Genomic DNA, 25149 nt, shown 5'->3' with positions numbered 1-25149 from the left:
TTTGGGGGCTAGAATTTTACACTCGGCAAAGCTAAGTATGAAGACTGAATAGATTCAGTGAATTATCTCCCATTAACTTAAGATACAGCAAATGACTTATGGGATTAAAGGAATTGTAGAACGAACCCAGGCTTCCAAACAAAACAAATTCCTGGATGACTTGTCAGCAGATGGGCGGTGATTAGAGAGATCAGTGATCTCTAAAGAATGGACTTCAGGGCACCTGGGTGGCTCAGTTGGTTGGGTGATTGCCTTTGGCTCAGGTCATGATCCTGGAGTCCCAGGAATGAGTACCTGCATTGGTCTCCCTGTTTCTCCTTCTGACCCTCTCCCTTTTCATGCTCTCTCTCTCAAATGAATAAATAAAATTTTAAAAAATCACTTGCCCCCAAATTAGAAACTCCTAGGGAAAACAACAAATACACGAAGTTATGATGCAAAAAAGAAGCAAACCGAGCCGAGGAGTGCTAGAACATAAGAATGTAAATGACTGATTTTGTCACTGGGAACATTTTCCTTCAAATGGTGTAGGGCCTGGGACAGCAAACCCATGGAGAAAAATGTAATACTACCTGACTCAAACAAGGACATTGCTAACATTATCACAATTATATAAATGATCTTTATTTGTTTTCAACTTTCAGAATGAACTTTGAGACAAAAGACGTAACTATGGTTAACAGGTCGGAATGTAAATTTTACCAACTTTGATAATAAAAAAAGAAAGGTACAGTCCATCAAAACTGGATGCTACAGAGAAAGGTCCTCATTCTGGAAAATGGGAATTGAGAGACACTGGCTAACACTGATAACATCAACAAATAACTCGAAAAGAAAAGTTAAAACCAGCCATCTCTCTCTGAAGAGTAGGTCTAGGCTTAGGGAGTGGAGGGAACCGTTATTATAAAGTTTGTTTTAAATCAAAGTAGTATATGCATAGTTTTAAAAAACAAAACAAAACAAAACAACCACCAGTACCTGTTTAAGTTGTTTTACTTGATGCCCAAGATAACTGCATTACCACTTTGTTAGGGCCACTGATCCCCAGCAGCCACCTGGGCTGGGCTGTTTACATGTGAGTTAGGGACAGTGCACTCCAGACAGCTCTGCCTTGATGATCAAGTTTCACATATTTCAACCTTTCCCTCACTTAACATTTAGACAGAAAATGAGGATTAAGTTCAGGTAATACCTCTTGGGGGAGTCACTAAAAACATACACATACACACATAGAGACTTCAGGAAATCAAATTTGTATTAGCATTATTTTAGCCAGCGCTTGCTTTATCCAGATTTATTTCCTGTGTGATCATTATGATTTTCACCTAAATGAGTTGCCAAAATACATTACCTTTGATTTTATGTAACAGTAAAGTTAGGATACAAAAAGTATATAAACATCTACAAGTACCAAAACATTTGATGATGCAGGAAAAGGGGCACAAATAAGGAATACAAATAAATTATAATCTAAAGAGTTACATACAATGCTTCCTTTGATTATTTATTAAAACCCACAAGTAAAGTGAAAGGAATGTTTTTAAGCCATTATCAGCAATTGTGAACACAATACAATGTGTTCTTTGATGTTCTGCTCACATCTTCTAGCTTAACAAGCACTGGAAACAGCCAGCTTCTTCAAATGATCCATGAACACCTGCAGGCTAACGTCATCAGTTAGGATGGGTGCTCCTGTTTCCTGAAATTTAATGGTAAAGATTAACTGGTAGGTATCTGAAAAGCTGGTTAGCATTTATGAATTACTAAGGACGCTTCCGCCACCTCAGAACATTCACAGTGCTACCTGCTCTGCTAGGAGGACTCCCGCCACTGCCATTCTCTGCTTAGCTAACTGTTCTATCAACTGAAGCATAGTTTCCTCACAAAACCCCTCTCCAACCCACTGAGGTCAAGCCATCCCCTGCCACTATAGACAGTTTGGGCATATACCCTTCTGCTTTAATCCTCTCCATGGTTCTGAAGACCAGCCCAGAGTCTGGCAACCCATCAAACATGAGCTCCTGGAGGCCACACACCCTGTGTCTCACCTTCCCCATCACCCTGCCAGCACCTAACCCAATGTTCTTCATGCCCTGCTTACAAGAGAAGCTTGTATGGTAGTATATTTACAAATGAGTAAATGAGGATCTCCACTGAAAAGATGGTATCTGTACTATCAGAAAATGCTCATGACTTATGTAATGTGAAGGGAAAAGAACTGAATAGAAACCTTGAATTCTAGTAAGAGCTCAAATCTGTAAAAAGTAGAATTAAAATTTTATAAGATGCCTTCCGGGAAGGAGTACCTGTACTTTTCCCTATTCCTTCCACCATGTACAACTGGAAACCCTGGACATTTTATATAATAGAAATGTAAGAAGACTGTAAAAGGTGGAGAAGAGAGCAAACAAACTAGGAGCCCTGGATCCCAAGGAACAACACAGTGGTGAGCTCCTTGGGTTTCCTTTTTGCCTCAAACATCCCAGACCTGGAGCTGAAAGGCTGGCAAACAATCACCGGCCACAGAAAAAAACATAGAGAAAGTCAACTTTCTCTAGTTAAAGGACCAGCATAGCCTAGCAAGACAAAAGATGTTAGAAAAAACTGTGGCCCCACACACACTGGCAAAGACTGAGTGAGCACCTAAGATGGCCACCTTCACAAGACAGTAACAAGGGAGCCCATGAGGATGGGTTCAGAGAAAGCCAAGTACGGCACTGGGAATTTCCTCCCCCAGACCTGGCAATAGGAAGATGTCCTCTGTGCCCCCTGCATTGGGTATCAGAGGCAGCCTAGTAGACAGTGCACACTTTCACCACCACCCAACACTAACAAGGTCATCTCCACAGCAGGATCAGTGGAGACTAGGTGGGGGGCTGAAACACCCATTCCTACCCAATAGTAACAATGAATTGTCCCCCACCCAGGTGTCAAGAGGCCAATGGAAAACCTGGATTGCTATCTGGCAGTAATGAAACAATGTCTTCCCAGCTTCCCTCCTAGAGCAGCGTGACTAAAAGCCAGCTAAAATAGCCTATTTAAATAGATCCAGAGTCTCATAACAAATATGAAAATGTTCACATTTCAATAAAAAAATCACTGGGCGCCTGGGTGGCTCGGTGGGTTAGGCCGCTGCCTTCGGCTCAGGTCATGATCTCACCGTCCTGGGATCGAGTCCCGCATCGGGCTCTCTGCTCAGCAGGGAGCCTGCTTCCCTCTCTCTCTCTCTGCCTGCCTCTCCATCTACTTGTGATTTCTCTCTGTCAAATAAATAAATAAAATCATAAAAAAAAATTAAATTAATTTAAAAAAAAATTACTTATCATCGGGGCACCTGGGTGGCTCAGTGGGTTAAAGCCTCTGCCTTCTACTCAGGTCATGATCTCAGGATCCTGGGATCAAGCCCCACATCCAGCGCTCTGCTCAGCAGGAAGCCTGCTTCCCTCCCTCCCACCGCCTGTCTTCCTGCCTACTTGTGATCTCTGTCTGTCAAATAAAATAAATAAATAAATCTTTAAACAAACAAACAAAAAATAAACAAAAATCACTTATAACAACAGTCAAGATCTCAAAGTGAATGAAAAACAGACAGCAGGTATTAACACCAAACTGAGGACAGTGTTAGAATTATCTGACAAAGACTTCTAAGTAGCTTCAGTGAGCAATTACAAACACACTTGAAACAAATGAAAAAACAGAAAGCCTCAGCAAAGAATTTCTCAGGAAAGTAGATAAAGAAGAACCAAAGGAAAGTTTTATTTTATTATTCTTTTTTTTTTTTTAAGATTTTTATTTATTTGACACAGGGAGAGCGAGCAAGCACAAGCAGGGGAGTGGCAGGCAGAGGAAAAAGCAGGTTCCCCACAGAGCAGGGAGACTGATGGGGGACTCGATCTCAGGACTCCAGGATCGTGACCCGAGCGGAAGGCAGTTGCTTAACTAACTGAGGCACCCAGGTGCCCCAAAGGAAAGCTTTAAAACTGAAAACTACAGAAACAAGTAAAAAGCTTGGTGGATAAGTTCAATAGCAGAAAAGGAACAGAGACAATAATCAGTGACCTGGAAGATAAAATAATAGAAATTACCCAACTGAAAAATAGAAAATAAGTGGGAAAAAAATGAACAGGGCACCAGGGACCTGTGGAACTACAAAACACCTGACATTCATGTCGTCGGAGTCCCAGAGAGAAAGGAAAAAGAGGATGGGCTGAAAAAGTATTCAAAGAATAATGGCTGATAACTACCCAACTTTGGCAAGAGAAATAAATACACAGAATCAAGAAGCTGAGCAAATTCTAAATAGGTTAAATCCAAGGAAATCCACACCAAACACATAGTACTTATAACAAAGAAACAATCTTAAAAGCAGCTAGAGAAAAATGACTTCTCACCTATAAGGGAAAAGCAATAAGGACAATGAATTTCTCATCAGAAACCACAGAAGCCAAGAGAAGTAGCAAAACATTTTTCAGATGCCCAAAGAATAGGGCTGCCACCAGAATCCTGCATCTAGAAAAAATATCCTGCATTAAAGAAGGGGGAAATGAGGATTCTCAAATGAAAGAAAACTAAGAATCTATCATCAGGAGACCTAAAAGAATGGCTAAAGGAAGCTCTCTAAACAGAAAGGAAATTATAAAGAAGGAACCCTGGAATATCAAGAAGGAATAAAGAACACAGTAAGCAAAAATATGGAGAAGTATAATAGGACTTGCTTCTTCTCTTGAAGTTTATAAATTATGCTTCATGACTGAAGAAAAACTATTAGCACCGACTAATCCATTTAGAAGAAACATTTAAGACAATTATAAATGGGATAAGATAAAGGAATGTAAAGGGGAGTTAAGTTTTTTTTTTTTTTTAAGATTTTATTTATTCATCTGAGAGAGAGAAAGAGAGGCTGAGCAGGGGGAGAGCCAGAGGGAGAGGGAGAAGCAGACTCCGTGCTGAGCTGGGAGCCTGACATGGGGCTTGATCCCAGGACCCAGAGATCATGACCTGAGCCCAAGACAGACACTTAATCATCTGAGCCATCCAAGCACAGTGGTTAAGTTTTCTATACGTCACTTGAATTGGTCAAAAAGATTCTAGTCAACTGTGATAAGCTATGCATATATAAGGTAATACATAATGCTCTATTATCTACAACTGGGAGTAACCACTAAAAGCTACACAAAGAGATACACTCAAAAACATTATAAACGAGTTAAAATGGAATTCTAAAAAATGTTCAAGTAACCCACAGGAATGCAGAAAACGGAAAACAGAGAAATGAAAAACAGAGAAAGCAAATGGAAAAGCAAAAAATAAAACAACAGAAAGTCCCAACATATCAATAATTACCTTAAATATAAATGGCCCAAATGCAGCAGTTAGGAGATTAGCAGAGCAGATTAAAAACCATGGGTTATTTACAATAAATTCATTTCAAATATAATACAAAAAAATAGGTTGAAAGGTAAAGAATGGCAAGAGATATAACATGCAAACAATATTTTTTGCATGAAAATAGTGAATTCTATTAATGTCAGATAAAGCAGACATCAACGCAAACAAAATGACCAGCAACAGAAGGAGAAATTATATAATGATATAAAATCAACCAACAACACAACAATCCTAGATGTGTACACATAAACAATAGAGCTACAAAACAGGAACAAAAACTGACAGACAACAAAGGAGATACATATAGACGAACTCATGATTAGAGTTGGAAACTTCAACACCCTAAACTGACAACACTCATAAACTGACAGGGCAATCAGTAAGAACTCACCACCACCATCAACAGGATCTAAAAGGCATTTACAGAACACTCTACCGCACAACAGCAGAATACATACTCAGGTGACCATGGAACATATGCCAAGACAGACCACAGTTTGGGCCATAAAAAAAACTTCAAATTTAAAGGCACCGAAGTCATAGAAAGTGTTATCTCCAGCCACAATGGAATCAAAATAAAAAATAAAAAATCAACAAATAATAAAATCTCCAAATACTTGGAAACTAAGCAACATTTCTAAATAAACCCAAAGCAAGCAGAAGAAAAAAAAGATTACAACAGAACCGATGAAACTGAAAACAAAGACAACAAGACACGAAAAGGAAATAATGGTATTCACATTGGAAAGGAAAAAATAAGCTGTTTTCTATTTGTAGATGATATCATTACCTATGTTGAAAATCTTGAAGAACCTCAAAAAAACCTCCCAGAAGTACTGACTCAGGAAAGTCACATGATATAAGATAAATACACAAAAATCAATTGTACACATATACTGGTAATTAACACCTGGGCACTGACATCAAAACTACAATACCAATCACAAGTCCTAAAAAAAAAAAAGAAAAATGTGAAAACATTTAACACTAAGGAAAGAAATCAAAAGAGAGTGGAAGACAAAATGAATTCACAGATTGGAAGGCTCAGCACTGTAAAGATGTCAATTCTCCCCCAAACTATACAGAAGATTGATGTAATTCTTATCAAAATCCCAGCAAGTTTTTAAAGACATAAGCAAAATTATCCTAAAATTTTTATGTAGAAGCAAAGAAACTGGAATAGCTAAGTCATTTTTGAAAAAGAAGTTGGAGAAATCGGAAAATTTGAAGACTGACTTACTATACAGCTACAGTAATCAAGACTGTGTTATTGGTAGAGTGATAGAAACACAGATCAACATAACAGAGCAGAAAACCCAGAAATGGACTCACACAAATAAGATCAACTAACCTTTGATGAAGACACAAAGTAATTCAAAGGAAGCAAGACATCCTTTCAACAAATGGTATGAGCAGTTAGACGTCCACATGCATAAAATAAAACTAAGCCTCACATCTCACACACACACACACAATTTTTTAAAAATATTTAATTTATTTATTTTGCAGGGAGAGATATCACAAGTAGGCAGAGAGATGGGGGGGAGGGAAGCAGGCTCCCTGCTGAGCAGAGCGCCAGATGCGGGGCTCAATCCCAGGACACTGAGATCATGACCTGAGCCAAAGGCAGAGGCTTAACCCACTGAGCCACCCAGGCACCCCACAAAAATTAACTCAAAATGGATCACAGACTGAAATGGAAATGTAAAATTAGACAAACAAATATGGCAGATCTTTGGGACCCAGGGCTAGGCAGAGTTCTCAAACTTGGCACCAAAAGCACAATCCATAAAAGGAAAAACTACTAAAGTGGATTTCATAAAAATTAAACATTTTTGCTCTGCAAAAGACCCTGTAAAGAAGATGTACATACAGACAAGCTAGAAGTGAGAGAAAATATTTACAAATTACGTATTTGACAAAAAGAACTCAAAACTCAACAGCAAGAAAAGCAAAAACCCATTTATACAATGGTCAAAAGATTTCAGTGGGTTAAGCCTCTGCCTTTGGCTCAGGTCACGATCTCAGGGTCCTGGGATCGAATTCAGAATCAGGCTGTCTGCTCAGCAGGAGGCCTGCTTCCCCCTCTCTCTCTGCCTGACTCTCTGTCTACTTGTGATCCCCCTCTCTCTGTCAAATAAATAAAATCTAAAAAAAAGAACTTAAAAAAAGAGAGAAAAAAAAATGTAATTTAGGGGCGCCTGGGTGGCTCAGCTGTTGAGCGTCTGCCTTTAGCTCAGGTCAGGTCATGGATCAAGCCCCACATCGGGCTCCCTGTTCAGTGGGGAATCTGCTTTCCCCTCTCTTGCCTGCATCTGTGCCTACTTCTGATCTCTCTGTGTCAAGTGAATAAAATCTTGAAAAAAAAGAAAAAGAAAATGTAATTTAAAACCATAATGGTATACCAGTACACACCTACTGGAATAGCTGAAAATCAAAATAATGACAATATCAAATATTGGCAAGGATGCAGAGAAAATCGATCACTCATACATTGCTAGTGGGGATGTAGAAGGAGGCAGTCCACTCTGGAAAACATCAGTTTCTTAGACTAACCATGTGATTACCATACCATTGAACAAATGTAATCCTGAGCATTTACCTTGGAGAATGGAAGACTTCGGTTAATGAGAAACCTGTACATGACTATTTCTAGTAGCTTTACTCCTAACAGCCAGGAACTGTGAAGGAAGGACATCCAGATGTCCTTCCACGGGTGAACAATAAACAACTCCAGTACACTGATAACACCCACAATACATCAATACCATGGAATACTACTCCACAAGTAAAAAGAAACAAATTAGTGATTCCTGCAATAACCTGGATGAATCTCTAGACAATCATGCTGAGGGAAAAAAGCCAGTCCCCAAAAGTTACATACCATGCAATTTCACATATATAATATTCTTGACAAAATCATAGAAGTGGAGAACGTGGCAGTAGTTGCCATGTGTTAAGGAAGAGGTGGAGGTAGGCGGGAAGTGAGAGTGACTAACACAAGGGCAAATGAGAGATCCTTGTGGTGAAGGAAATGTGTACCTGGACCGTATCTATTTCAATATCCTGAATGATACTGCATTCCAGCTGTGCAAGATGTTCCCACTGGGGGACAGGAGGTGAAGAGCACAAGGAATCTCTCTGTATTATTTCTAATAACTGATTGTAAATTTACAATTGCCTCAAAGGAAAGTTTAATTTTCAAAAATGTTACAAGAAAACAGTCAAAGAAAAAGACCGGACGAGACCTAAATGTTATGTTAAATAAGTTAAATAAATGTTATGTTAAATAATTAGATAAAGGAGGAGACAGAGGCTGAAAAGTGAGGAGACAGAGCCAGTGGTGATCAGATGTTTTTACCCCACACCATTGGGAGAGAGAAGTGGGGTCGAGGCTGGGTCAGGGGGGCAAAGGAAGTCTGGGGAGATGCTGCTGTGTCTATGAAGAGAGCCAAATACAGGTCACGCTACAGAGTTCTGTCCTCTGGTCAAAGAAGGGGATCCACACAAGGCACTCCCTCCTGCCTCAGCTATGTTACAGAAAGCCTTCCCACTCCCCAGCAAAATACCTGAGTTATTCTGCTTCTAAAGCCAAAAGGATAACTTGGTAAATAGGTGTTCAAAAAGGAGCCTGGCATCCTCCCCAGATACCTGACAATTTCTTACCTGTCCCCAGGCGTACAGGTTATTGTGTGTCTGTGATGGGTTCACTTTGGACAAAAGGAATCGAGCCTTTAAAAACAAGAGATTTAAAGATTACAAGTGACATTAATATTAGTGTAGTAGAAAAAAAGTTCATGGAACCACCAGAACACAAGAGCTGGGACTCAACGCACTCACCTGGCTGCCTCCGTGCTCCGTGTTAATGTAGCGTGGCATTGGGAAGCGCGCCTGCAGAATCTCTTGGGCATCATCCAGCGGTGCCTGCAGGAGGTGCTTGAAGTTTTCATACTCAGGCATGTCCTGGTACCCTGCTTTACGCCACTGGGCTATGGTCTGCACCAAAATAAACCAAACACAATCACTGTGGAAACACTGGAACAACAGTCTTCTCTGACATTCTTGACATTCTAACACTCCCACCATGACTCGTTTCGGGGAAGAAGCCATGTCAAGAATGACGAGTTGCAGCAGGTAGCAAAGGAGAACTTCCTCTGCTTAAAGTAGAGGAAGCAAAGAGGTGCAGCCAGGACACCCCCCACTACACAGTTCTCCCCGAAACGTCAGAGCCATCAGTCACACCTCTTCCCTTTCTAACTGTACATACCAACTAGCTAAAAACACCCAGGGGCGCCTGGGTGGCTCAGTGGGTTAAACCTCTGCCTTTGGCTCAGGTCATGATCCCAGGGTCCTAGGATCAAGCCCCATGTCGGACTCTCTGCTCGGCGGGGAGCTTGCTTCCCTCCTCTCTCTCTCTCTGCCTGCCCACTTGTGTCTGTCAAATAAATAAATAATTAAAAAAAAAGAAAAAAGAATCCTCTGCTTTAGGACTGTTTAAATTCTTAAAAACAAAAAACAAAAAACACACCCAGGGTATAGCTGTCCCCAGGAGCCGTCCTGCCTTTCCATTTCCACTGCCATCACTGGGTCCAGCTTCCCATGTCCTTCCAGCTGGTAGGGAAATGGCTTCCTACGTGGAGTCTGTCCCCCCTTCTCTTCTCTATGGGCACACCTCCACACCCAACTCCAGTGCCTAGTCTCACAAAGACTCATCCCCAAATTCCCTGGGATCTGGGTTGGGATACTCTTGGTGGAGGAGAGAAAAGCTGCGAGAATCCATGCATGGGTGTTCAGTAGGCAAGTAGAAGGCAGCATACTATAGAGCAGAAGGTAAAGCCAATCTCCCCACCTCAGCTGACACCGTGTCTCCCCCTCTTTTATCCCCATTGGCAACAGCTCTAGAAAATGCCATGTGCACACAGGAAATCAAGAAATATTCGCTGACTGATTAGTACAGCTTTATAAATAACCTGAAGTGTTTTCACATGTTATTTAGGGGACACTAAAAAAGAAAACAGCGGAAATGGAGCTAGAGGATGTAACAAGTGATCGATGGGTTTTACAAAACCCTTAGTCTGATATCAGAGGGAGGATTCTCTTTAGGTGCTTCCTTCTGCAGCCTGCTCTCCCCTTCTCAGTTTCCAGTAATATCTTCTGGGTCTTAATTTCTGACTGAATGGAGGCACAGAGGAAATGCCCATAAGCTTGTTTGGTTCCAAGAGTTCATCAGAACACTCACAACCAGTAGACATGGGGCTTTTGGGGAGTGAGAACCATGTCACTGTCTTCGTCTTTAGAATCCATCACTTGCATGCACGTGCACATATACTCAATAAATGTGTGAACGAACAGGATGGGGGCTGTTGTCAGAATGTCTTTAAGAGCTCAGCTGAAGGCACAGAAAGCAAATCATGATTATTGCTCCTATAGGAACCAGTGGGAACAGCAGTTGGTCACCCAATGGGCAAGCAACTAGCAGAGTGGGTATTAATATGTTGAAAAAAGTTAAAAACTATAAAATGCATATTAGTATTGGAAAACTAATTCATCCTAAGTTATTAAGGGAATTCTGAAAAACAATGTATACTTTTGCAGAACATTTGAAATCACATCTAGTATACAGACACTAGGAAGTCAAGTCAATCACCAAAGCAATTTATTGAAGGTAAAGAATGGACAACAGAAGGAAAAGAATTTATCAATGAACATAGTGTCCAGTTAAAGGATTTTAGAGTGATTTAAAATGACAACCTGAGATTTATTTACAACAAATATAATTAAAATTACTAAATATACAAATACCCCAGGGACCTGAGAAAGATTTTACTGCTATACTGATTCTAATAAACAGTGGGTCTTCTAAGCCCAAATTATTTCAAATGCCATAAAAATCTAAATTAATAAAAAGAAAGCCAAAACAATAGTAATGAAAGAAATTAGTATCTTCTTACCTCACCAAGATAAATGACAATTTGGAAGAAAGTATCCATCAGCAAAATTCTCTCAGCTAGAATGCTGCTGCTGTCCAAGAGTACTGGCTGAAGAAAAAGGGAGAGAGAAGGCATTGGTCTTGCCCCGTTCCCACATAGCGACCACTTCAACCCCACACTTGGGGTGTCTACACAACAGCTCCAACGCTGCTGATGAACGGCACCTGGCACAATGGCTCTCTCCATTTTTAAAGAAAGTCCTGCTTTCTGCTCCCCGACCCAGAAGTTCTAAGTATCAACTTTGTATTAGAAAGAGCCTCCAAATAATCCCTCATCAACTGGGGAGAGAGATTAAGAACATCTTTTACTCCAGGAACCACAGATAATCCCAAACATTTTCAGTTTTGTGTTAGAAATGTATTTTATCGGGGCGCCTGGGTGGCTCAGTGGGTTAAAGTCTCTGCCTTCGGCTCAGGTCATGATCCCAGGGTGCTGGGATCGAACCCCGCATCGGGCTCTCTGCTCAGCGGGGAGCCTGCTTCCTCCTCTCTGTCTGCCTGTCTCTGCCTGCTTATGATCTCTGTCAAATAAATAAATAAATAAATAAATTTTAAAAATGTATTTTATCTATTGGAAACACATTCTCTCAAATCTATTGCTGTAGATGATGGAACAGTGATGCTTACATGAAAAAGAACAACTTTTAATAGAAGTTTTAAAAGTTTCCTACAGAATACATTTTATTAGAATTTCTAATTCAATAATAAGTTTTCAATTAGCAATAATCGTGCCTCGGATAAACCTCATTGGCTACGATACTGCCACTGCGCAAAGCTCTAATTCAATAATAAAAGTAAGGTACTTGTTAAGGAAAATTTGAATATTTGTACCCAAGTCCAACAAATATTCATCATTTATTTTCACATAGTTTTTAATTCCTGTATGCTAAAAAATACATAATTTAGGAAAGTTCCTATTTTGATTTTTTTCATGTAACTTTATCTTTTTTAGTAACATCTATACCCAATGAGGGGCTTGAACTCATGACCCAGAGATCAAGGGTCTGTCTCATGCTATACCAACTGAGCCAGCCAGGTGCCCCTTTCATGTAACATTTTAATATTTTATCACATTCCATAAACTTTAAATATTTCTTAGATTACTTATTTTTCTACTATTAAACACTTGGGATTCTTTTCTTTTCTTTTTTAATTTTTAAATTTTTTAATAAACATATAATGTATTTTTAGCCCCAGGGGTACAGATCTGTGAATCGCCAAGTTTACACACTTCACAGCACATACCCTCCTCAATGTCCATAACCCCTCTACCCTCTCCCGACCCCCCGGTCCCCAGCAAAACTCAGTTTGTTTTGTGAGATTAAGAGTCTCTTACAGTTTGTCTCCCTTCTAATCCCATCTTGTTTCATTTATTCTTTTCCTACCCCCAAACTCCCCATGTTGCATCTCCACTTCCTCATAACACAGAGATCATAAGATAGTTGTCTTTCTCTGATTGACTTATTTCGCTAAGCATAATACCCCTCTAGTTCCATAATACCCCTCTAGTTCCATAATACCCCTCTAGTTCCATAATATCCCTCTAGTTCATTGCAAATGGAAAAATTTCATTTCTTTTGATGGCTGCATAGTATTCCATTGTGTGTGTGTGTGTGTGTGTGTGTGTATGCCAAATCTTTTTTTTTAATTAATTTATTTTTAAAAAATAAACATATAATGTATTTTTATCCCCAGGGGTACAGGTCTGTGAGTCGGGTTTACACATTTCACAGCACGCATCATAGCACATACCCTCCCCAATGTCCATATCCCCACCACCTTTTCCCGTCCCCCCTCCCCTCAGCAACCCTTAGTCTGTTTTCTGAGATTGAGTCTTTTATGGTTTGTCTCCCTCTCAAACCCACCTTCCTTCGTTTTTTCTTTTCCTACCCATCAACCCCCCACATTGCATCTCCACCTCTTCATATCAGAGAGATCATATGATAGTTGTCTTTCTCTGACTTATTTCGCTAAGCATAATACCCTCTAGTTCCATCCGCGTCGTCACAAATGGCAAGATTTCATTTCTTTTGATGGCTGCATAGTATTCCATTGTGTATATATACCATATCTTCTTTATCCATTCACCTGTTGATGGACATCTAGGTTCTCTCCATAGTTTGGCTATTGTGGACATTGCTGCTATAAACATTCGGGTGCACGTCCCCCTTCGGAGCACCACGTTTGTATCTTTAGGATATATACCCAGTAGTGCAATCACTGGGTCATAGGGTAGCTCTATTTTCAGTTTTTTGAGGAACCTCCACACGGTTTTCCAGAGTGGTTGCACCAGCTTGCATTCCCACCAACAGTGTAGGAGGATTCCCCTCTCTCCACATCCTTGCCAGCATCTGTCATTTCTTGACTTGTTAATTTTTGCCATTCTGACTGGTGTGAGGGGGTATCTCATTGTGGTTTTGATTTGTATTTCCCTGATGCCGAGTGATGTGGAGCATTTTTTCATGCGTCTGTTGGCCATGTGGATGTCTTCTTTGCAGAAATGTCTGTTCATGTCCTCTGCCCATTTCTTGATTGGATTATTTGTTCTTTGGGTGTTGAGTTTGCTAAGCTCTTTATAGATTTTGGATACTAGCCCTTTATCTGATATGTCGTCTGCAAATATCTTCTCCCATTCTGTCAGCTGTCTTTTGGTTTTGTTAACTGTTTCCTTTGCTTTGCAAAAGCTTTTGATCTTGATGAAATCCCAATAGTTCATTTTTGCCCTTGCTTCCCTTGCCTTTGGCAATGTTCCTAGGAAAAAGTTGCTGTGGCTGAGGTCGAAGAGGTTGCTGCCTGTGTTCTCAAGGATTTTGATGAATTCCTTTCTCACATTGAGGTCCTTCATCCATTTTGTCTATTTTCATGTATGGTGTAAGGAAATAGTCCAATTTCATTTTTCTGCATGTGGCTGTCCAATTTTCCCAGCACCATCTGTTGAAGAGGCTGTCTTTCTTCCATTGGACATTTCTTCCTGCTTTGTCAAAAATTAGTTGACCATAGAGTTGAGGGTCTATTTCTGGGCTCTCTATTCTATTCCATTGATCTATGTATCTGTTTTTGTGCCAGTACCATGCTGTCTTGATGATGACAGCTTTGTAACAGAGCTTGAAGTCTGGAATTGTGATGCCACAAACTTTGGCTTTCTTTTTCAATATTCCTTTGGCTATTCGAGGTCTTTTCTGGTTCCATATAAATTTTAGGATTGTTTGTTCTATTTCTTTGAAAAAAATGGATGGGATTTTGATAGGGACTGCATTAAATGTGTAGATTGCTTTAGGTAGAATAGACATTTTCACAATATTTGTTCTTCCAATCCAGGAGCATGGAACATTTTTCCATTTCTGTGTCTTCCTCAATTTCTTTCATGAGTACTTTATAGTTTTCTAAGTATAGATTCTTTGCCTCTTTGGTTAGGTTTATTCCTAGGTATCTTGTGGTTTTGGGTGCAATTGTAAATGGCACCGACTCCTTAATTTCTCTTTCTTCTGTCTTGTTGTTAGTGTAAAGAAATGCAACTGATTTCTGTGCACTGACTTTATATCCTGACACTTTACTGAATTCCTGTACAAGTTGTAGCAGTTTTGGAGTGGAGCCTTTTGGGTTTTCCACATATAGCATCATATCATCTGCAAAGAATGATAGTTTTTCTTCTTTGCCGATTTGGATGCTTTAATTTCTTTTTGTTGTCTGATCGCTGTGGCTAGGACTTCTAGTACTATGTTGAATAGCAGTGGTGATAATGGACATGGGATTATTTTCTAATCTTCTATTATAATAGTTCATTTCACTATTTCTTTGAACAAAGTTTTTTCTGTATGTAAGAGGATTTCCTTCAGGCACAAGACATGGAATTAGTGGGCCAAAGTAACTGGGAAAAGAAAAGTACCTACGTAATTTTGTAAGTTGTTTTTTTTTTTTAAACATGTAATCCTGCCTTCTACAGATAATAGCTTTCTTTATAGGTCCTGTGACTTTTTCCTACGTGTATTTTTCAATACTCAGAAATAATGTTAAAGTACTATAAAGACTTCAAGTTTTCTTTTTCTTTTTTTTTTGTTTTTTTGTTTTTTACAGCTTTGCTCTAAGAGTAAACTTGCTAGGAAAAAAAACAACAACGCGTATTAGGTGATTCCATATTTGACAAAAACATTCACATAAACCTCACCTCTGGCGGCCCGTGGAAGGAATAGGAGTACAGAATGGGCTGGATCATGATGAGGGACTGGGTTAGATCCTGTCGGGCAAAATGGTGTCTATAATACGACGACTCGTCAGGACTGTTGTTAAACACTTGGAGAAATGGAGATCTTCTAAGATGGAACATGAACTGCATTTACCAAGAAAAAAATAAGAGAGACAAGGGCATACAGTTGTAACTTAGATATCCAGACAGCAGGCTTGCCTTAGGTCTCTGAAACAGAAGCTAGACCTTAGACAAAGGCCCCTGAGTTCCTGTAAGCGGAAAGTACAATGAGAGTACCAGGGCCTGGAGGAAGAGGGAAACGGGAAGCTGCTGTTTAGTGAGTACAGAGTTTCAGTTTTGCAGGAAAAAAAGTTCTGGAGATCTGTTGCATAACAAAGTGAATATACTAAAAACTACTGAACTGCACACTGAAAAATGGCTAAGACAGTAAATTTTATGTTATGTGTTTTTTACCTCAATCATAAACATTATTTTTTTTTTTTATATTTTATTTATTTATTTGTCAGAGAGAGAGGGAGAGAGAGTGAGCACAGGCAGACAGAATGGCAGAGAGAGGCAGAGGGAGAAGCAGGCTCCCTGCCAAGCGAGGAGCCTGATGTGGGACTCGATCCCAGGATGCTGGGATCATGACCTGAGCCGAAGGCAGCGGCTTAACCCACTGAGCCACCCAGGCGTCCCCATAAACATTATTTTTAAGAAAGGGAGAGGGACCCTGTGGATATATCAAAGCTTCTGCATGAAGGGGGAAAGGCAAAACAGCATTTATTTCTGGAGTCATTGGGCCAGGCTCCAGGCAGAATGTCTGCTCTAGAGAGGTCACAGTGCTGTGAGGAAAAGGCACACTCCAGGCAGCCACAGTAAAAAGTTGTGAGCACGAGACAAGAAAGTACTAGTAGGATGGGGCAGGGATCGGGGGGTGGCAGCAGGAGGCTTCCCAAGCCACTGGGGTCTGAAAGATGTGCATGAGGAGGCCAGAGTTGGGGGGACTCCAGATGCAGTCACGGATGAGAGGCCGAAGCTCAAGACTCGGGCTGCTGCGCTGGCATCAAGGGTGGAGGGAAGAGAGGGATGCTCTTTACCCTGAGATCTGAAGGTGCACGGCAGACTTTTAGCTCATTCTGAAGAGGTACCAATACTTAAGAAATAAAAATAATATAAAATGAGGCACCTGGTGTGCTCAGTAGGTTAAGCATCCAACTTTTTTTTTTTTTTTAAAGATTTATTTGACACAGAGAGAGTGAACACTCACAGGCAGGGGGAGTGGCAAGCAGAGGGAGAGAGGCAGGCTCTCCACTGAGCAGGGAGCCCAATGTGGGGCTTGATCTCAAGACCTCAGGATCACAACTTGGGCCGAAGGCAGCTGTTGAACCGAATGAACCACCCAGGCACCCCAGGGTCCGACTCCTGAGCTCAGCTCACGTCTTGATCTCAAGGTCATGAATTCAAACCCCACGCTGGGAAAAGAGGTGCCAGAACATGAAAATGAGCTGCCTTGAGAAGTTTAAAGCTTCCTGAGACTCCAAATATTGAACCACTGACTCCTGTATAATAATCATGGCTCATAGTCAATACATTCTGTGTGCAAGGTACAAAGCACTTTAAAGAATGATTTAATCCTTCTAATATAGACACGAAGCAGCTTCGCTTACCACCCTTGTTTATGGGTGAGCAATCGCGGGGTAGGCAACTTGCCCAATGCCATTCATACTGAGGGGCGGAACCACTTCATTCCAGGCATCTGGCTCCCAAGACCATGAGCTTGACCTCTATCTAGCCTAGATGTCTCGACAAAAGGAATCTTACAAGCCACCTCATTCAGAGATTTTCCAACTGTGCTCTACAATCTCATCAGATCCTTTGGGCCCAAGATCGGGGCAGGGGAGGGTGCTCCGGCAGCACCCGGTGCTAAGGGTGGCACGTTGGCACAACCAGAGCAGATCAAGTCTATCTGCTTAGATGCTGGCTTCTGAGGGACTCCTCTCAAAGAAAAGATTCCATAACTTTAAAGAGATGAGAAACCACTTCTTCAGACCCGTTCTATCCTTGTAAAGAGGAAACCAACATGCATGAGGGTTCGGGGAGGGGATCCCCTGGAGGGGATCAGCAGTGGCAGAGCTAGTGGGTGGAACTCCGCGTGAACTCTGGCAGGCCCAGGGCGCCCTCTGCAACACTGAGCAGGCTAGAATGCCCTAACGCCACACGGGTGGGTGTCAGGGACCACAAAACCCTCCAGGGGGTCAAGTGAAGTGACCTCTAAGGCCCCCTTTTAACCCTAAAGAGTCCAAGCTATACAACAGCATGCCTGAAACTTGTGTCCACTTTCCAAACTGAGTAATCAAAAGGAAAATACCTACTAGGATATCTGAGTGCTCAGAAATTTATTTAACGATGAAAGTTTGCTGCTCTCTACCTATTCCTCATTAAGGCATCTCTGAGGGAAGGGAAAAGAGTTGGCTCTGCTTCTGGCTCCAGGAAAGCTGCACCCATGAAGGCCACCTGAGAGTCATGGGCCCCAGCTGTGGAGCGGGCCCACACTGACCAAGTGCTTCCCAGGCGCCTGGCCCTGTGGACCACATCCTCCGCCTCAGCTGGCCATCCTCACAACCATCTACCGAGTCCAGCTCCAGCCTCCTCATTTATAGACGAGGGTGGACATCAGGAGAGGTAAATACAGATTCCTGACGGCGGCTTCATGCCGTGTCCACTTCCGTCCCTCCTTTCACTGTCCGATGCCTCCCAAGTGGCTGGTTCATGTGCAGTGCAGTTACTTACAGGGGCTGCTTGTTACTGCTGATTCCCAGGTACGATCAGCACTGTCACTACACAGGTATCATTAAATATTTGCCATTATCTGTGGCCTCATTTTGTAATATTCACCTTCACGTGTGCTTCATTTGCTTGAGTGACCACTGAGGTAGCTGCCGGCCCAGAACTTCTACCGATAAGATTCTGCTGTGGCCTTCAGCAACAACCCTGTTTTGCCTCTTCATGGGAGTTGGGGAGCCACTATCTTCTCTCTGTGTGTCATCTCTGTCTTCTATAGGGCTGAGGCACAGTCTCACACACAGACACAGTATCTGTCCTTAACTGAACAACCTTCATCACCTATAGATGGGAGTCTCAAAACCCACCAAGTCTTCACTTCAGCCTGAGAGCAGTTTCATTTCTATCACAATTCATTCTTCTCTAGTTACTTAAAAAAATACCTATTACTTACCTGAGGATACAGAGAGAAGGAATCTGATAACCTAAAAGAAGTGGGATCTTCTTTGTTATACTGTCCAAACTTCTGACACTGTTGAAAGAAAACAGCAAAAAAGAAAAAAAACAGAGAGAAAGAGAAAAAAGTCCAGTCAGTGTCACCTGGAAAAATCCTTGCAACAGAAGAGCTACACTCCAGTCTCAACTTTGACTTACTGAGGGTCCCGGACCAGCACTTCTCAAGCACAGCTGGGCAGACCCATCATCCAGGGTGATGCTAAACATAGATTCTGATTCCGCAGATCTGGAGAGAGCCTGCATTTCTAACCAGCTCCTAGGCGATGCTGCTGGAGGACTGCTCTGATGGGTCAGTAGTTCAAGGAGCTCTCTTGGGCACCTCTTCCATAAAGAAAGCCCCTAAGTCTGTGACACTATAGCTCAATTTTCTTCCTTCCTTCAAAGACAAATTTCTGAATTTTCTCTTCTGCTTTTATTTCCTCTTTATTTCACACATCTCCTCCGGCCAATAGAGAACTGAACCCTCCGCCATTGAAAGAAAGCCCATCTTTATTCTCTCCTACCAAGTCCGATGACCTGGTATGGCTCTCACCTTCCTGGACTCCCCAGTACCCCAGGTCAAGTGACTCCCCCAAAGTCTGTGAAATTCTCTTCCAGCCGCTAACATAGCACCTATTTTTCCTCTCCAACTGATCCTTCTCTGTCTTGTTCCACAGCCCTTCATCTCCCTTTGTCCTAACTATGGGTTTCTTGGGAGGCTAGTTCTCGGCCGCTTGCTCCCATCCTCACTGCTTCAGCTACAAGTAACAGGAGAACCAGACCGATGTCATATAAGTTTGCCCCTCGCCCACTGCCCCTGTCCAGTGCTGCCTCTAACCTTAGCTCCTGTGGGGACTTCCACCCAACTATAGAACAGCTTCCCTCGGGCGCCTGGGTGGCTCAGTGGGTTAGGTCACTGCCTTCGGCTCAGGTCATGATCTCAGGGTCCTGGGATCGAGTCCCGCATCGGGCTCTCTGCTCAGCGGGGAGCCTGCTTCCTCCTCTCTCTCTGCCTGCCTCTCTGCCTACTTGTGATCTCTCTCTGTCAAATAAATAAATAAAATCTTAAAAAAAAAAAAAAAAAAAAAAAAGAACAGCTTCCCTCACACGTACTTTCACAAGTTCATGAATAAAGTAAATTCAACTATTTATTCAACTATTTATTACTATTATTACTATTCAACTATTTATTACTATAACTAAGTATTAAAAAAAAATTATGCCTCCCTCCACCCTTTGCCATCTTCCAGTTCTTTTCTCTTTCCATCATCTTTGCAGTCACCCACACTCAAAACTTAAGTCAAAGTTAATTTTTTGGTTTTTGATTCCACATTGTTTGAGCAAGTTTTATCAATTCCTCTTTCAGCATACACCCTGATTCCAAACTTGCTCCCCCCTCCAAATGTCCTACCACCACCCTGGTATCAGTTCTCTTGAGCCTCCAGAATCCTCCACTGGTCCCCCTATCAGTAGCCTTTCACTCCCCTGGTTATCTCACACAGTAATGGTAAATGTAAACACAAGTATCATGCTGATGGCAGGCCCCCTGCTTGGGAATCACACCTAAGCAGTGATTTAACTTTAAAAGCAAGGCTTTCCAATGGAATTGTTCAATCACTGCAGTGCACATGAAACTACAGTTACACTGTATGTTTTTTTTTTTTTTAAAGATTTTATTTATTTATTTGACAGAGAGAAATCACAAGTAGATGGAGAAGCAGGCAGAGAGAGAGAGAGAGGGAAGCAGGCTCCCTGCTGAGCAGAAAGCCCGATGCGGGACTCGATCCCAGGACCCTGAGATCATGACCTGAGCCGAAGGCAGCGGCTTAACCCACTGAGCCACCCAGGCGCCCTTTTTTTTTTTTTTTAATTTAATTTTTTTTTTTATTTGACAGACAGAAATCACAAGGAGGCAGAGAGGCAGGCAGTGAGGGGGAGAGGAAGAAGCAGGCTCCCCGCTGAGCAGAGAGCCAGATGTGGGGCTTGATCCCAGGACCCCAAGATCATGACCTGAGCCAAAGGCAGGGGCTTAACCCACTGAGCCACCCAGGCGCCCCCAGTTACACTGTATGTTAACATTTCAATAATACACATTAAAATAACTTCATAAATAAAATGAAGCATTCTAAAATTAAGCCACACCTTCACTACTTCTCCCCACTAACCTGTGCTCCCATGGTCTCTCCAGCTGCCCCACATAAACAAACGCACAGCCATGTCCCACAAGCTTGTTCATGCTTCCCGTTTAAATCACTGCATGGTTTTTCTCTCTCTTGATTAGACCCAAAATAACATATGAGGCATCTCCACATTCACTGGGCCACGGATCCCTATTGCTAAAAAAAATCCCTAAGATCTGCAAACGAAATATAGAACCACAGCACTCAAAGGGACTCATCTAAATCAACCTTTACTTTACACAGATTTGCATCTTTCTCTAAATGTCCTGTGTGTGTTGTTTCTTTCTCATGGTAATGTAAGTCCTCCAGGGGAAAATGCACCTATAACCCTCTCTTACATCACTCCCAGAACATTCAGCATTTGGCGTAAGGTAAGCAACACAAAGTGCTTGTTGACTGACTGTATGAAATGACAGGTGTATGTGCCAGTGTTCTCTTCTCAAACACAGAGCAGAGACTACGACTGAAGCTGGTGCCACAGTTCCCAACTCACCAGTCGGATGAGCTGTCGGTCCAGCCACCGGAGCACATCAGGTCCCTCCTCCGACTCTGCGCGGAACACTCCCAGCCGAGCCATCAAGACTGCCGCGGCCTCCTGGTCAAATGCCGCTTCTATGTGCCTGAGCTGGCTCTGCGCATCTGCCCAACTGACAAGTCCAGAATCAGTGCTACGCTTACACTCAGGAGAGACCAGAAAGCCAGCTTTCCGATAAAGAATCAGCATATATATGAAAGTTTTCAAGACAGATTAAGACACTATGAACAAAACTGAAAGTCAACAGACAGAAACCTAAGTCCTGCTCCCTCATCTAAGGCAACATAGATTCAAATATTTTTTTTTTAAAGATTTTATTTATTTGTCAGAGAGAGAGCGAGTGAGAGTGAACACAGGCAGACAAAGTGGAAGGCAGAGTCAGAGGGAGAAGCAGGTTCCCTGCGGAGCAAGGAGCCCGATGTAGGACTCGATCCCAGGACGCTGGGATCATGACCTGAGCCGAAGGCAGCTGCTTAACCAACTGAGCCACCCAGGCGTCCCAAGGCAACATAGATTCAAACTGCAACATCAGTAAGGAATCACAGGAGTTTTACATGTTTTCATTTACCCTCATCCGATCTCTGAAGGCTTTAAGAGCAAAGGAAAGGTGTGCCTCAGTAGCTCAGCAGGTTAAGCCTTTGCCTTCAGTTCAGGTCTTGATCTCAGGGTCCTGGGATTGAGCCCTGCATCAGGTTCTCTGCTCAGCAGGGAGTCTGCTTCCCCCACCAACCCCAGCTGGCCTCTCTGCCTACTTGTGATCTCTGTCTGTCAAATAAATAAATAAAATCTTTAAAAAAAAAAAAAAAAAGGCAAAGGAAAAATTACAGAGAACTTCCCAAAATTCTACAAGATAGCATGAGAGTAGATACCCTAGAGGTAACCAAGCCTCCAGTTCCTTCCTCCAGGTCAATCTTGCAAAAATCTGTATGTTTACAAATTCAAAAAGTGAATTTCCACATTATATCCATGGTAGAAAGAATCAGCATATATATGAAAGTTTTCAAGACAGATTAAGACACTATGAACAAAACTGAAAGTCAACAGACAGGCCATGAACAGATATGAACCACAAACAATAATCATATCCAGAATACATAAAAAGTTCCTGCAAGTCAGTGAACAAGACAAAGAAATAGGTTTTACAAAATGGGAAAAGGCTATCACAGAAGAAATATACATGGCCAATAAATATGAAAAGTGTTCAACCCATTAATAAACAGAAAAATCCATATAAAAGTGGCAAACTGCTCTATATTGGCATGTTAAAGATCGATAATATTATTAGTGCAGAAATAGGACACTCTCCTTACACTATTGGGGAAAACAAAAATTCACTTCTTATAAGAGTAGTTTTAGAGACGCCTGGATGGCTCAGTTGGCTAAGCGGCTGACTTTGGCTCGGGTCATGATCCCAGCATCCTGGTGATGGTTCTCACCATCAGGCTGCTTGCTTGGCAGGGAGCCTGCTTTTCCCTCTCCCTCTGCCTCTGCTTGTGCTCTCTCTCTCTCTGACAAATAAATAAATGAAATCTTTAAAATAAATAAATAAATAAATAAAATCTTTAAAAAAAAAAAAAGAGTAGTTTTGCAGGATACAGAATTCTACTTCTATGAAGTGGCTGGAAAGAAATACTCAGGATACACAAAAACCTAAACACATGATAGCAGCCCTTCTGGAAGGAAGGTAGGACCTGAAATCTCTTTTTAAGAGAGAAATGACACATCCCATCCAAACCATGCAACGCTGTTAACAGCCACTACAGAGAAGGAGCAGCTAGTACATACTGATACAGAAGATATCCCTGACTGATTACCGAGAAAAATTTACAGATATGCCAAAAATAAGAAGCCACACATGCATGTTATACAAACATATGGTACAGAACTCCATGGAAATGGGCCCGTGATAAACACCCGTGCAGTAACAGCATTACACCTCTGGGGAGAGCAGGTAAAGGGACCCATTCTTTATATACTTTTGAGTTGTTTGTATCTTTTACAAGAAGGATGTATTTATGGGTTACTTATCTGACTATAATGAAAATTAATTTTTAATGAACTTATTCCTACCAAAAGAGGATTCTTCCAGGAGAGTACCTGTAGGCCTAATTAGGTTGGCCAGTAATCCTCTTCCTCTGTCTCCTCCTCTGATCAAATGAGTCAGTCAGGATTGGTGAGAACCATTCAATGGAATTACAAAGATAAACCAAGAGATGCTAAATTATCTCTTCAAAGGGAAAACACTGAGGGCTCAACAGAAAGAAAATCAGGACTGCTCACTTTCTGGCAATGGTGGTTACACGGATTCGTCTCTGGGTGCTGGAGTGTTGATACTGTGTGACAAACTGGATGGCACCTCTGCCTCCTTGGGGGACTGGAGCGTTATGCTGCAGGACACAGGCCACACACAGTTACTGTTAGAGGCATGACTCAAACACAGATGGTCACAGAGCCCATTGTGCTCTTCCTAAAACGACTGACACAGTGTTAACAACACCGTTCTTGATGCATTCTGAATGGTACACTTAAAATCTGGGCATTTCACCATACATAACTTTTACCTCAAAAAAAAAAAAATTTAAAAAAAGGAACCATATTCAGATTATTAATAAATTCAAGTGAGTGATACACATGGTAAAGTATTTAGGGATGAAAGACACTGAGGAGTGCAATTTGATTTAAAATGCGTCAAAAATAAGGTACACCTGAGTGACTCAGTCGGTTAAGCATCTGACTCCTGATTTCAGCTCAGGTCATGATCTCAGAGTCATGAGATCAAGCCCCAGGTAGGGCTCTGCGCTGGGCATGGACCCTGCTTGGGATTCTCTCTCCCTCTTCCTCTGCCCCTCCCTCACAACCCCTCTTAAAAAAAAAAAAAAAAAAGCATCAAAAATAAGATTAATTGATGAATAAATAGGTATGTGGCAAAGTAAATACAGTAAACTGTTAACTACAGTATCTGAGTGGTAGGTGTACAAGTATTTGCTGTAAAATTCTTTTCATTTTCCTATAAATTAGGATTTTTAAAAATCAAATACTGAGGGAAAAACTGACACTTTCAAAACTTCACAAACATTATGGTGGCTGGTAAAAGCCATTCCCCTTCTGATGAACTTATCAGTCCAACAATTTAAGTGATGAAAGCAATATGCTATCTAACTCTGACCAAACCCTGAAAGGAGAAAGGAAGATCATGCTGGACTGGTATCAGGCAAACACAAGCCCGAAGTAGCATCAGTCCACACAGAAAGAAACCAGAGGCCACCAGTCAGTAAGAAATCAGAAAACAGAACACTGAGACATGAATACTCAGGAAGAAATCCAACTTACCTGATTGACAACTTCAAAGTAGATGCCAAGTGTAGATGTGGGATCCAGGCCACAGATTTTCCACTGACTTGTGCCACCTACACCAAGTTCCTAGGGGTGAAAAGAGGAATTAAAACAAAAACAAAAAAGCTACTTCTATGGTTAACTGCTGCTGAAAAGTACAGACTCTGAGAACAGTTAAGCTACTTGGAAGATCTCATTCCAAATGAAAATTTAAATTTAACTTAAAAAAATATAATTATAAGCCAGAATAAGAGCTAGGATT

At 41.6% G+C, this 25149-nt stretch overlaps 1 protein-coding gene and 1 non-coding gene across 3 annotated transcripts in view; both read right to left on the bottom strand.

Annotated features, from left to right (window-relative positions):
- Positions 1-602: 602 nt before the first annotated feature.
- Positions 603-25149, bottom strand: part of SEC23B (SEC23 homolog B, COPII coat complex component) — a 46441-nt gene continuing 21894 nt past the window's right edge. For both annotated transcript variants that reach the window (XM_004754153.3, XM_004754152.3), the window contains exons 12-20: positions 24885-24974; positions 23835-23941; positions 21513-21666; positions 18799-18876; positions 15543-15704; positions 11340-11426; positions 9229-9384; positions 9055-9120; positions 603-1699 (exon numbers count right to left, since the gene is read on the bottom strand). In XM_004754153.3, the coding sequence (XP_004754210.1) occupies positions 1610-1699; positions 9055-9120; positions 9229-9384; positions 11340-11426; positions 15543-15704; positions 18799-18876; positions 21513-21666; positions 23835-23941; positions 24885-24974 (990 nt within the window). In that variant the 3' untranslated portion in view covers positions 603-1609. The remainder of the gene's footprint in view (positions 1700-9054; positions 9121-9228; positions 9385-11339; positions 11427-15542; positions 15705-18798; positions 18877-21512; positions 21667-23834; positions 23942-24884; positions 24975-25149) is intronic.
- On the bottom strand, positions 12019-12154 carry LOC123391610. The gene has a single exon (XR_006606306.1). It is a non-coding gene; the product is annotated as a U4 spliceosomal RNA (small nuclear RNA).

Source organism: Mustela putorius, unplaced genomic scaffold (genome assembly GCF_011764305.1).
Source record: "Mustela putorius furo isolate JIRA1106 unplaced genomic scaffold, ASM1176430v1.1 tig00000253_pilon_pilon_pilon, whole genome shotgun sequence".
Lineage (NCBI taxonomy): Eukaryota > Metazoa > Chordata > Mammalia > Carnivora > Mustelidae > Mustela > Mustela putorius.
Note: the sequence above shows the minus strand (reverse complement) of the source record. Positions and strands in the feature narration are given on the sequence as shown.